A 12,325-nucleotide genomic window follows, 5' to 3' on the forward strand; every position below is an offset into this window, starting at 1 on the left:
CCCATCATCCATCTAGTGCGAGCAGTACTCGTACACCGTGGATGTGGATATTCTATAAGGGTTATAAAAATATTTTAGTAACTTATCAAGTTTGCTATCAGAAAAAAGGAATTGATAAATTTGTTTTTTTTTTCAGCTGCGAGGCATTCCATGCAGTCTTCAATATTTGGCATTCATTTCCATTTAGGAACGTATCACCTCTAATCCGCAATCATGCGAAATAGGGTCCTGAATTGACCGACCAACGGATGAAGAAGTGGTTCTATAAGGATTTCTACTTTATTTTAGAAGGCTGAATGGAACTGTTATTTTTGTGGGACAACATTAAGTAGCAAAGTTATGAGGTTCCACAAAAATAAGGTCAAGGAGATGCTTGCATGTTCCCAATCGGGATCGAATTTATAACTGCAGTGTTCTTGCGGATCTGCCAAATATGCCTGTTATTCATGAACTTTTTGCTTTGGAAACTGAAATGTTTATTCCATGAATTATTCCGTTTCTATTAAACCCTTGGCAGTCGTTCATGTTTTGAATCTTAAACATTTTTTATTTCGCTAATTATCCCTTCCTATTGATATACCTACCACCTAATGAAAATATAAGAGTCTATTTCCTAAAAAAGAGTGCCAGTAGGTGATACTCAAATGAAACACATTTAAGAATGGTAGGATAATTTACCGATGGGTTGTTTGCTACGTAGATTACACTGGTCAACAAATTTTTTTTTTTTTTTTTTTGGTGCAAAGGTGAAATAATTTCTTGTAGAATATTTGATACGTAATCGAAGTCCAGAACATAAAATTGCACTAGCACGTAGGGATTTAGAGATATACCCCTCCTAAAGTACCAAAAACGCGTTTTTTTATGAAATTTGATGTAATTTTTTGGGGACAGCAGAATTTTCTAGTAATTTCTAACTAAAGCATTATGTAGTACTACTTTCCCCGCATTAACCCCATTCTAATTTATATTTTTGCAAGTTTTCTTTCTCAATATATACCATTTTATATCTAAAGTGGAGTTTTTTCATACTATAGTTCGGCCATTCAGAGAATGCGTTCCTGACACGTCGCGATTGAACTGACGACGTAACTACATTCATTGATTATTGATATAATAATGTTGTTTTAATGCTCCTCAATTGTTAAAACGGTAAACAACCAGCAAAAATATTTTTATCGTAACTGCAACGCCATTGCAAAGTTACGTCGTCAGTTCAATCGCGACGTGTCAGGAACGCATTCTCTGAATGGCCGAACTATAACAGGCCAAATAAAATATAGGGAAGATCGAACTATCGTAGCTGTATACATATTTCATGAAAATTTAAACTCTTAGCGTTCGAAATAAAAATGAATTTCAATCGGGAAGAGTAGTACTATATAATGCTATAGATAGAAACTAAAAAACAATTTTGCTGTCCTTCAAAAAAATCGTCAAATATCGTTAAAAAACGCGTTTTTGGTACTTTAGGAGGGGTATATCTCTAAATCCTTAAGTGCTAGTGCAACTTTATGTTCTGGACTTCGATTACGTATCAAATAATCTATAAGAAATGATATATTTCACACTTGCACCAAAAATGCTGTTGACCAGTGTTATACAACGTGTAAAAACATAAGCAAGCATACTTTATAGCATCCATCTGACAAAAGATAACATTTCAGTGGAAGCTTTTTAATAATTTCAAGATTTCAAACAACAATGTTTCCAAAAATAATATTGATGGATTTCAACCTTCATGCGGCTGAGTAGTTTCCTGTGGTGAAAGAGCTTTCGGCGTTTATAAATGGATCAATAAGTGAGTGGGGTGGAACATTTTCGGGGGATGACTAGAACTTATAATGTTCAACATTTGGTGAACATGTGGAATGACATCTATAAATACTTTGACGACAGTAACTGATGATGTGGTCATGTTTGAAAGACGTTTACGGTCAAAATTAGCAATTATGCTGTCAAACAACTTTAATCCCCAATTGCCTTTAGAAGTATAAACCGTACGCTAGTTCTCTGCTTCTATGTACCTATCTATTAAAAGCTTTATATCTTCTTAAGGAGTTTAAGTATAGGTCGGGCCTATCAATGAAATACTTTAGAAGGAATTTGTTTTTTTTTTTTGGAATTGGAAAATGATTGAAAGATTTTGATTTATTCTGAGAACATTTCACTAACATAATCCAGATTTGGCTGGTATTGAAACCGTGAGTGCAACTTCTCCTTGGACCCATTCTTGAGATTGGATTAGTTTCATTCAATACGAAACGAATTCCTAGTAAAATCTTGCAATGATTGATATTAATGTAGGAGTAAGCGCATGAGTAATGTTTCCTATTTGTAATGAATACAACGAATATTACATATTCGCCTGGCCTAGTGGGTAAGATGGACATAATTGGATGTTTTTGTCTTAACACGCTCAAGACATGACAAAGTTCTGACTCATATTAGTCATCAAGGTCTACTGGCTGCTTTCGTATACGTATCGCCCTAAACGGGCTTTTATTTATTTGGCCATTGTTTTAAAGTTCCCAATCCTTGTTAATGGAAATTAAAGATTAAATCTTTGAATAAGACAATGCTGGTTCCACCAGCTCATTGTTGCTTTGATATAAGTCAACAATTAAGAAATTCCGAACGTCTATCAAACTGGGAGAATCTTGAAGCGGTTAGGTAATTTCCGCCGTTACGTCAAATTCACGTCATAAGGCCAAGGTGACCAACTAATTCTTCAAGAACATTTTTCGTAGAACTACACTTTTTGCAATACTTTTGCAGATACGAAATGACTGGAGGGTAAACAAAAATACAGCGATGAATAAGACAATCGTATTTAGTTATGGTGTGGATTGCCTTAAACAGAAAAGACGGATTGAGATGAATGATTCATCAATCACATTACGTAGTGGTTGCCATCAGTCGGTGGTAGCGCCTATGCATCACGGCGAAGATGCTCGAGTGTGAGCCACGGTATGACCAGACGTGGAATGAGCGAGAAGCATAGTGTGGGCCGAGTGACGCCGAGCGAGTCTCGACGGCGTTCGAACGTGAGGCTATTTAAAACTGTGCGCAGGCCCCCTGGCGCCGAGTCGACGACTAATGATCAGTGCTGCCTTGCCTGCCGTTGAGTGCGTAGCGACACTGTGATTCGTGTTTACATAAGAACGTTTCAGTGTTTGTTTAGTTTCACCAATTCTACAAAACACATACCATTAAAATGGCTGACAGTGGTCTGAAAAGGAATATTCCCATCAAACTTGGTGACTTTTCTGTCATCGACACTGAATTCTCCAGCATCAGGGAGAGATTTGACGCCGAAATGAGGAAGATGGAGGAAGAGATGAGCAAATTCAGATCAGAGCTCATGAACAGAGAAAGCAACAACTTCTTCAAAAGCACAACTAGGTATTTATTTTTATTTTTTTAACTTGATCCTAATTTGAAACATAACATTAACTTAATAGCGTGAAATTTAACTTTAATTTTAAAGACTACCTACATGTATTGAAATAAATATTCCTTTTTTGAATTGGTCATGTCAATACCGCATGGAATTTTAATTCGGACATTTGTCAGGAGGGTGAATAAACCGAGTTGTCTCATGGCTATAACATTATTCCATTCGTAACAGTAGCGTTGCCGGGCCTGTTTTCCTAAAAGGGAATCTTGAATTAATGAGTTTGGTAGTTTCGCAAGACGGCCGCCTGCCTCGGCCGGGCCGGCTACTTCAAGAAAGTATATTCAAAAGGTATTATTCGGGATCAGTCCGCGGAACGGCATCAACTGCAGACAACTCAGTCGCCTCCATTTAAAGCGTGCAGCGATACGTAAGCCCGACGCGGGATGATGTCATAAATAGAAATAGCGCCGGTTGCGCGCCTCTAAACCAGAGAATTTTGTAGTTAAAACACAGAAACGCGTGAAATTGTAAACACAATGTAAGCGCACAAAAAGGGTTTATGTAAGCGATCCCCGCGCTATGAATGACCTACGACTTGTTCTACGTAAGCGAATACATGTTTTAGCAAATGTACCTATAGCTTAACATCGCCTTATTAATTGTTGTCGCTGTCGTATAAATTTGTTGTAGCTTTTTTGTCAACCGTACAATCATCTTGGATACCAAGGTCGGATTCAACATAATGTCACGCGCATAAATTCTCACAAAACTGCATCACTAAATGCAAAAGGTTATCTTAGATGCAGAGGTTAAGTCTTGAATTAAACAATTAAGTATGTGCACGATGTTGATATCACACCTTGGGTTTATGGTAAACGCTGGTGTACCTGCAAGAAAACCGGTTTACGATTGTTTTATCAACACGACGTGCAAAGTTATATAGTTTTGCTGGCGCAAACGCGCTGAAATTATGTTTACGGCATGAATTCATGACCCACTTGGAGCGAGTTGGTTCTGTTTCAGCCGCAAGTCTAGTGATGCAATACCACCTTCGCTCAGTAGCATTCTACAACATCTCGCGTCTCTGCGTAGGATTCGTTCTTGTCAACCTTTATTCATATTCACACATGTGGGTAGTCAAATATGTATGGAGGCAATACGATTTGTATACGACATAATGAGCAAAATAAACAACATAGGACTCGCAAACACCACGTCACTAATATTTTTAGGATCTTGCTCAATTTCATTCAAGTGTGGGCTTACTGGTCCGCCCATGTCTTAATGGTTCCGTGTGGGTTGCGTTAGTGTAACAACTGTTTGGACATATTTGGCTGTAGCAGCTGTTAACGAATGCCTACATACTTAGCTGGATTATTAAAGTTAAGGCGACAATTTTTCACTTAGAGGCGTCTCGTGCCACTGACACTGACGTCACTGGTGTTTGTAATGTCCATACGTGTGTTGCGATATGTTTGCGCATATTTTTTATGTTTGCTTTTACCATATTTATATACCTATTGGATATTTTACTACTTTCTTATAAGGATATAATGTTAAGTTATAATATTTAATATTGAACATTGCATTTATGCGCAGCTTCAAGGTGCCTATCACGCATATTTATTTACCTGTTTATAGTGGTTTATTCGCCTTAATGAGATTCATCTCTATAGTCATCGATGACGTTAGCTTTATTGGTTTTATATTATTATTCTGTCATAAAAAGTATCTGGTTGATTACCTCTGCCTCTTTAACATCTGGTTTGTTCAATAGGGTTGCCACTTTATCAAGTCAAAATTTGATATAGATTTATTATTAATTCTATTGACCGTAACACCATTATAATAAACCATAAGTTAACCTTCGACATAAATGCACATATATTTCCATTTGATTTCGAAAGTGGCAATCCTACGCTCAATTAACTTAACAGTCGTTTATTCCCCTCCACCCCAATTTGTAAATATGACCTATAAAATTTTAACTAAGGATACAGAACAATGTTGTAAATGCTTAATGCGTAGTGATGGATTATTATGGACATTTTAATTATTTTGTGTAAGGAAACATAATTTAAATGGATTGTTTTGGGCAAGAAATATTTCTATTTTACAAACTATTTGGACCCAAAACAAAAACAAATACTTAGTAGCCCACACCTAATCTAGGTGTAACTTCTTTGATCAAGGTTTATCCATCACTACCACTACTTTCCAAATTAAAAGAAATATAAAATTGTGAGCTTAAAACTAACAACATACGTTGCTTTTTGCATGTCTTACAATTTCGAATCTGTTTCCTCTGGAGGAGTAACCAAGTCGTCGGAGAGGTAAAATTCTATCTATATTCCAAAATTATCTTATTGTGTATGTAATCAATGTGTACCTATTAGTATGTAGCTGTAGTTTATCTAATATAGAGTATCTATAGTGTAGTGCATACGCAGTTAATTAATTATTGTTGATGATTAATTACGAGGTACTCGGTAACTTAGCTTGCAGATGCACCTGGTAGGTACAGGAATCATTGTGCAATACAGCAATACTAACTTACTTCGCACTTCATTATTTATCTCACATGTAGGTAGGTATTGCATGGAATATTCTTGTGGATGGATGGACAAGACGCCTATACAAAGCGTTGTAACATATTGATTTATGTCTTCATTGCTATTCCAAGGTTGCGGAGGAAAAATAGAATTTCAGAGTATGACGGACGAGAAACATACGCAGTAACTCGTGCAGGATTTCCTTACAGATAGATAAATTATGTATGTCGTATATCAAGTATTTGCTTCAAGACTGCGTCACTGAATCGTAATCACACACTGGTACCCTCATAAAGGTGCCTATTGAGAACCACGATTTGAATGGATTAATAGAGTAATCACGACTCCTGGCACATTAAATCATTAGTACTTAGTCGTACAAACGTTTTGAGCCAATTTGTACTCGTCAGATGCAGTTAATGTTCTCTGAATGTTCAAGCGTTTATGAAGGCACTACGAGAAGGTGCAAATAAAGTCAGCCGTGGATGTTTAATTTGAGCCTTATTGAAACTGAGACAGCCTTTGTGCAATGTTTGAAGTTAACTGGGAGGCTACGAGATATGGTCGACACAAGTACCTCACCAAGGCTACACGGAATAGAAAGTAAAATTTGCATTCAGGTGAACTCGAAACTAGACTAGAATGCATTTGTCACGACTTGAATAGCAGGAAATATTAGGTTTCTACGCAGTTTGATACTTACATAAACCAAATATGCAGATTACGAAACCAACTAGATACAAAATAAATATTTTTTGTGAAATCCAGATACCAAATACAAGAATCTCAGTGATTTGTAATTTACACTTGAAAGATTCTTTAAATTCTTTGCTAATTAATTCTGTAAGCCGTGCTTGAACGTTCTGGGAATTTGTTTTGTGTCGAATGAAACCTAATCCGTTTAGCATTGAAGTTATGCGATTAGCTGCCGGTCGGGTATGTGGTAGACCGAGCTCCATACACCGCACACTGCATGTTGGTTTTATATACTTACTTAAGTATAATTTCAATAGGTCCGTAACATTCTCACAAACGATATTTACAGATTTTCTTTGACGATATCATCAAAATATAGCAAGGAAAAGGGTTTTCTTTCAAAGGATCCCAAAAGCCTGGTCTTCTAAAGTTTAAAATTGTTAGGATGCAATTTCGGTTCAAAAATCTGCCTAAGACTGGAAATATCTTGCATTTTTTTGCGAACAATCACTTTGGCTAAACTACCTACTTGAACCATGTTCTCCGCCAGCCGCCCACTTGCACAATTGATCACAAATTACGTCGATACAAGTGCCCCTCTAATATCGATGAGCTCATTTTGTTGACAATGACCTTGTATCTGCGCTGATGACTTGAGAATGACATCAGCTGTTTTGTTGAAAAACGTAAAATTTACATGTTATGCACTGGCTGAATTGTTCACGGGTCATAGATCAATACTTGATCCCATTCAGTTTTATGAGTCAGATAGTCGCCAACTCGAATCATTACCTACTATGTAGATTAACTAAACTACTTCGAAAACTTGTTAGGTACCGATAGTGAGTTTTCAACAAATTGGGCACGGATATGTATTAAAAGGAGGGAAGACCAAACGGGAAACATTTAAGGACAAAATACGACGATATATTGTTTCCGCGAATATTCGGCTGAAAGTACTTAGGTATAGCGTTGACGTGAACAAATAAAAGTTCCATTATTCCTACACAAAGAATTATTATTTTCATATTTCATTAAGCTCGTTAAATATTAATACGTTTGCATGCAATCCACGTAGCCGATAGTGGATTATAATGGAATAGCGTGATAGTATTTCGCATGCTAGTAAACACTTTTGCTAGACTGAATTTTGTAGTTGCCGGGTGTTATATTTTATCAGAACGAAATCCATTTTCAAATACTATTGTGTCTGTACCTAATATAAGAATCGATGTAATACTGTCAACGACCTCAGGGTTATTGTAGAATAGTTCTATAGTAGTAAGTAGTAACTGAGTAGCTATAGTTGTTATTGAAGGTAGTTAGTATTCTTTGCATGCCGGTGTAACAAGTGTAACGATGCTCTGTTTAGATATAAGTGTTTCATTTCATTAATGTAGTCGGGTATGTACTTAATTTGCATAGGTAAATATAAGGCATGTGGACGCAAAAACTGTGTACTGTAGTTATACATATTTTACATTGAAGGTACCTACCTATGTTAAAAAAATACATGTATTTTCTATTCACCTCTATTGGATAATCTCTTGAACTTTAAATGTTCTTTGTAGCATGTAAAGGCGACGAGAGTCACTCGCTAATCAAATTATGTGCTCACCTACAAGTAGTAGAACACCCACTACACACATCTACCTACACGATTGTCTATAAACGTCTACTTCGCCAGAGGTTATCTCTCAATGTCGCCACTTAAATCATACATATTATTAATCATTATCTGCTAACTCCGCAAACACTTGTACAAGTCGTACCTATATGTTATGCACGAATTTCAAGTATGGGTGGTCTGGGATATGGGATGTCAGTATTAAAGCCACCAAACGGAACGTTTTGTGTGTCAAAAATAGATATTTCACAGCCGATGTTGAAATGCTGCATTAGTAATTTAGAACGAAACCGAAAACTTCCGTCTTTGGTGGTTGCGTAGTTGACTGATGGAGGATGGGTGGACGTAATAAGTAATTTGTGTGTTCTGATGTCCGCAGCAGCACAACATCGTCACAGCACAGTGACAGCAGACAGTTGGCCGAGCCCAGCCACTGGGACAGCCTGAACTCGCCCCTGATCCAGGATGAGGGCGACGGCAAGTCACTCAAGCTCCGTTTCGATGTTAGCCAGTACACCCCTGAGGAAATCGTCGTCAAGACTGTAGACAATAAATTATTGGTGAGTTATCAATCACACTATATCAATAAAAAGGCCTTTGCTATGCAGATGTGTTCTCGTCTAATTCTTAGATGCTACCTTTTTATTGATGGTAAACTGTGGTTAAGCGTAGTTTAAGTACCCAGTTCTTAGCCATGCATTTGCAATGGAAGGTCAGATTTAATCTGAATCTGATTCCTTTATAATGTCTTCGTTAGACCAGGCAATGCTCGCTACGCACCATTAGAGGCTTAAGTTTAATCGAAGTGGGCGCCGTTTAGTTGGAAGTAATACAGAATACAGTATTATGATGTCATTCGATTTCCATTCTCAAATGAGCTTATTATTCGAATTGCCAATCTGAGATTTAAATAAACATGACCTACTCAATATGAAAATTAACAAAGCAGCCAGAAAACACAAGTTATTAACTACATTCGAAGGCGTTAAATGTATTCATACCCAGCAACAAATTATTTATTGCAAACTAAACTCGGAGCCAACGCTCGTTAAATTTATAGCAACTAAATAGTTAGCAGTTGAAGCAATTTGCTGAACTACACGGCACATAGATACTGGTGTAGGTTTACACAAATATTTGGCAATGGGGCGGTTTATATCCACACAATGTTCAGTTGCCGTTTGACGTCATCACTGAATTCCTGTCTTATTTTAGTCAGGTTGATCCACAGCGCCATCGCCACTGACACGTCTAATGACGGACATAATAGCAGTAATACCAGTGAACCATCTTCTTGAGAAACTGTGGTTACTTTCGTTTCAAGGAAAATTTAATTCGAGCAAAATATGGGAATTTATAATGTTAACCAATTACATAGGTACCCTTTATCAGATGCCTGCATAGCAACAGTACTATACTGTTAATAATTAGTTCGATATAGGACGTGTTCACATAGACAAGACATCAACGCTCCTTCACTTTTATTTTCTGTCGCGGTCTAATGAAGATAAATTATCTGCGGAATAATGAAGAGTTTATTTACGTTGGTATTTAGTGTGAGAAAATGCCCGAAAATTCTCGGGAGCAGGCAGCATGCCAAAACAATCTATCGCTATTGTGCACACAATACACCAACATTTTTTTTATTGGGGTCAACGGAGTCATAGAGCCGAGCCAAACATGAAATTTTAAGTCGTTTTAAAGATTAACGAGGGATGTGTGGTCGTATTTCAGGTCCACGCCAAGCACGAAGAGAAGTCTGACACAAAGTCGGTGTACAGAGAATACAACAGGGAATTCCTGCTGCCCAAGGGCACCAACCCCGAGGCCATCAAGTCGTCACTGTCGCGGGACGGCGTGCTCACCGTGGAGGCGCCGCTGCCGCAGCTCGCCATCACCGACAGGAACATCCCCATCCAGAAGCACTGAGTGCACTCGCTCGCCGTCACACACGACAGCAGCTATTCCATAATACTGTTAATAATTTATTTTAATTTACGTTTTATAAATTTAAGAGGAGCAATTGGCGATATTTATTTAGAATCTTTTAGAGAATCTCAAAATTATTAACACCTTAATAAGTTTATTGGTCAATTAGTATTCTCGAAAATTCCAAACGGCTATTGAGCACAGTTTGCATGTTGAATGTTGCTTCAGTGACATTTGCTTTCTCGATGAATGATGGGAGATGTATCCAGGCAATTGTTACTTTTGTTTTTATATTGGGTATTACGATGAAGTTTATTTGTGTCCTATGTGATTAAGTAGCTCTAGGATCATTAAAAAATTAAAGAAATGGCCTAGACCAAATACTACACTGAGCTTATGTCGTGTTCACAAAACAATTCGAATTGATTCAACTTCTTTGATATTAAAAAGGCTATTGGCAAATAGGCTATGAAGACAACGACGATTGTTAAAGTGTCTTATACTATACGTATGAAAGTCCATTTTGCTTAACACTACCTGCAATGAGCAGCTATAACAAGCACGTTATAATACACCAGTTTAACAGCTTTTAACATAATACACATTTATATTTTAGTACAAACAGTTGTTACGAATGTTTTAGATGTCAATAAAATATGAAAAGCTTTTGGTTTTTTATTTATTTTTTTCTAACGAAAATGGAAACTGGTTTAGTAGACTTCGTCGTCTAATAATCCCTATATAATTCATATAACCATTAGGTACATGAGGAATTGAATAGGTAAATAAATTCTCAGCAATCCAGTTGAAATACTTAACAGATAGCTACATATCACCACTATTATTACTAGCAGGTAGTTCAGACAAGGTAAATAAAACATACCTACCTATATAGCTACTTCATTAATTCAATCAGATAATTGCACTTTACAAGGAAACATCCATTGTTATTTTATAATAATAACTCGAAGTTATTCTACATACCTTAGTTTGTGAGTCAGTTATACACGTACACTATTTATGTCATAGGACTTTAGTTTAATAAGCCTAGTACTTACTTGAAATAGATATTCAAGCATTGATTATTGATTTAAGTCGATTGAGGTTTCTGACTTCTGAGTTCCTTTTTCAGCACCTTTTCTATTCATGTTCCCTTAAAATGGCTTCTATTTTCTCTGAAGGCTTATAGAAATTGATGCCTCTATCTAGGTAACAGTCCAATGCATAGGCAAACGTGCTGGCATTTTTTTATCAATTGTATTACTAGTTTTTATCAATGAAAGCCAACAGAAATTAGAACTCTATATTCAAACCACGCCATCAAACAGCCGTTAACGCAATACAAATTCAAACCACGCAATGACGTTACATGCTCACATATTGGGAAGTCATTACACCACATGGCTTGACGTATGTAAAATAGAGGAAACGGATAATGTTATTAGCAACAGGCCAGGGTAGATCCTATATCATGTACTGCCAGACCGGACGATGACTAAGGCTGTCGGTCATTGCGCAACTATTTGTGCCACAAACGAATAAAAGGTCATTGTTTAATATAACGCGCTTGACAACTGTACACACAATTACAAGAACACTTCACAAAATTGTACATTGTTCCATAGTGACTAAAGACATTAGTCAGTTCTCAAGTTGACCTGAATAAACAATTAGTTTTACTGTTGTAGTAATAAACACACTGTCACACCGTAATTCTGTCTTCTCTGGTCATGACTGCATAAAGGGTGCAAACATGTTTATGACCCTCCTACGAATTAAGAGTGATGATTCACTCTTTCAGTTCACTATCCAGACACTAGTGCTTTATTTAAACTTTAAAGTATGACAGCCTTATCCTACTTTCTACAAATAATAATTTTACTGCAACAGGGTACGAGGTACAATATCGAAAGTATTGAACGATTGAACACTTATTACCAAAATCTTTAACCTGCAAATAAAAGATACTGGTTACATTTAGTAATTTATTTCCTCTAACATTTCTCAACACATTCACGGATTTTTTATGAATTTGGAAAGCATATGGACAGAGTGGTCTTTAGTTGTCTGGTCTGTCCATAGATATAATATTACTAAACAAGATTGCGCACGCTCAAAATA

At 36.8% G+C, this 12,325-nt stretch overlaps 1 protein-coding gene across 2 annotated transcripts; it reads left to right on the forward strand.

Moving 5' to 3' along the window:
* Nucleotides 1-3,064: 3,064 nt before the first annotated feature.
* LOC124632325 (heat shock protein beta-1) lies at nucleotides 3,065-10,870 on the forward strand. 2 transcript variants are annotated; one of them, XM_047167117.1, is made up of 3 exons: nucleotides 3,065-3,405; nucleotides 8,658-8,835; nucleotides 10,010-10,870. In XM_047167117.1, exons 1-3 carry the CDS (start codon nucleotides 3,218-3,220, stop codon nucleotides 10,202-10,204), a joined length of 561 nt encoding a protein of 186 aa, XP_047023073.1. In that variant the 5' UTR covers nucleotides 3,065-3,217; the 3' UTR covers nucleotides 10,205-10,870. The 2 variants fall into 2 exon arrangements, with proteins under 2 accessions (XP_047023073.1, XP_047023072.1); XM_047167116.1 differs by having other exon boundaries at nucleotides 3,068-3,405; nucleotides 8,655-8,835.
* Nucleotides 10,871-12,325: the final 1,455 nt, after the last annotated feature.

This window comes from Helicoverpa zea, chromosome 8 (genome assembly GCF_022581195.2).
Source record: "Helicoverpa zea isolate HzStark_Cry1AcR chromosome 8, ilHelZeax1.1, whole genome shotgun sequence".
Taxonomy (NCBI): domain Eukaryota; kingdom Metazoa; phylum Arthropoda; class Insecta; order Lepidoptera; family Noctuidae; genus Helicoverpa; species Helicoverpa zea.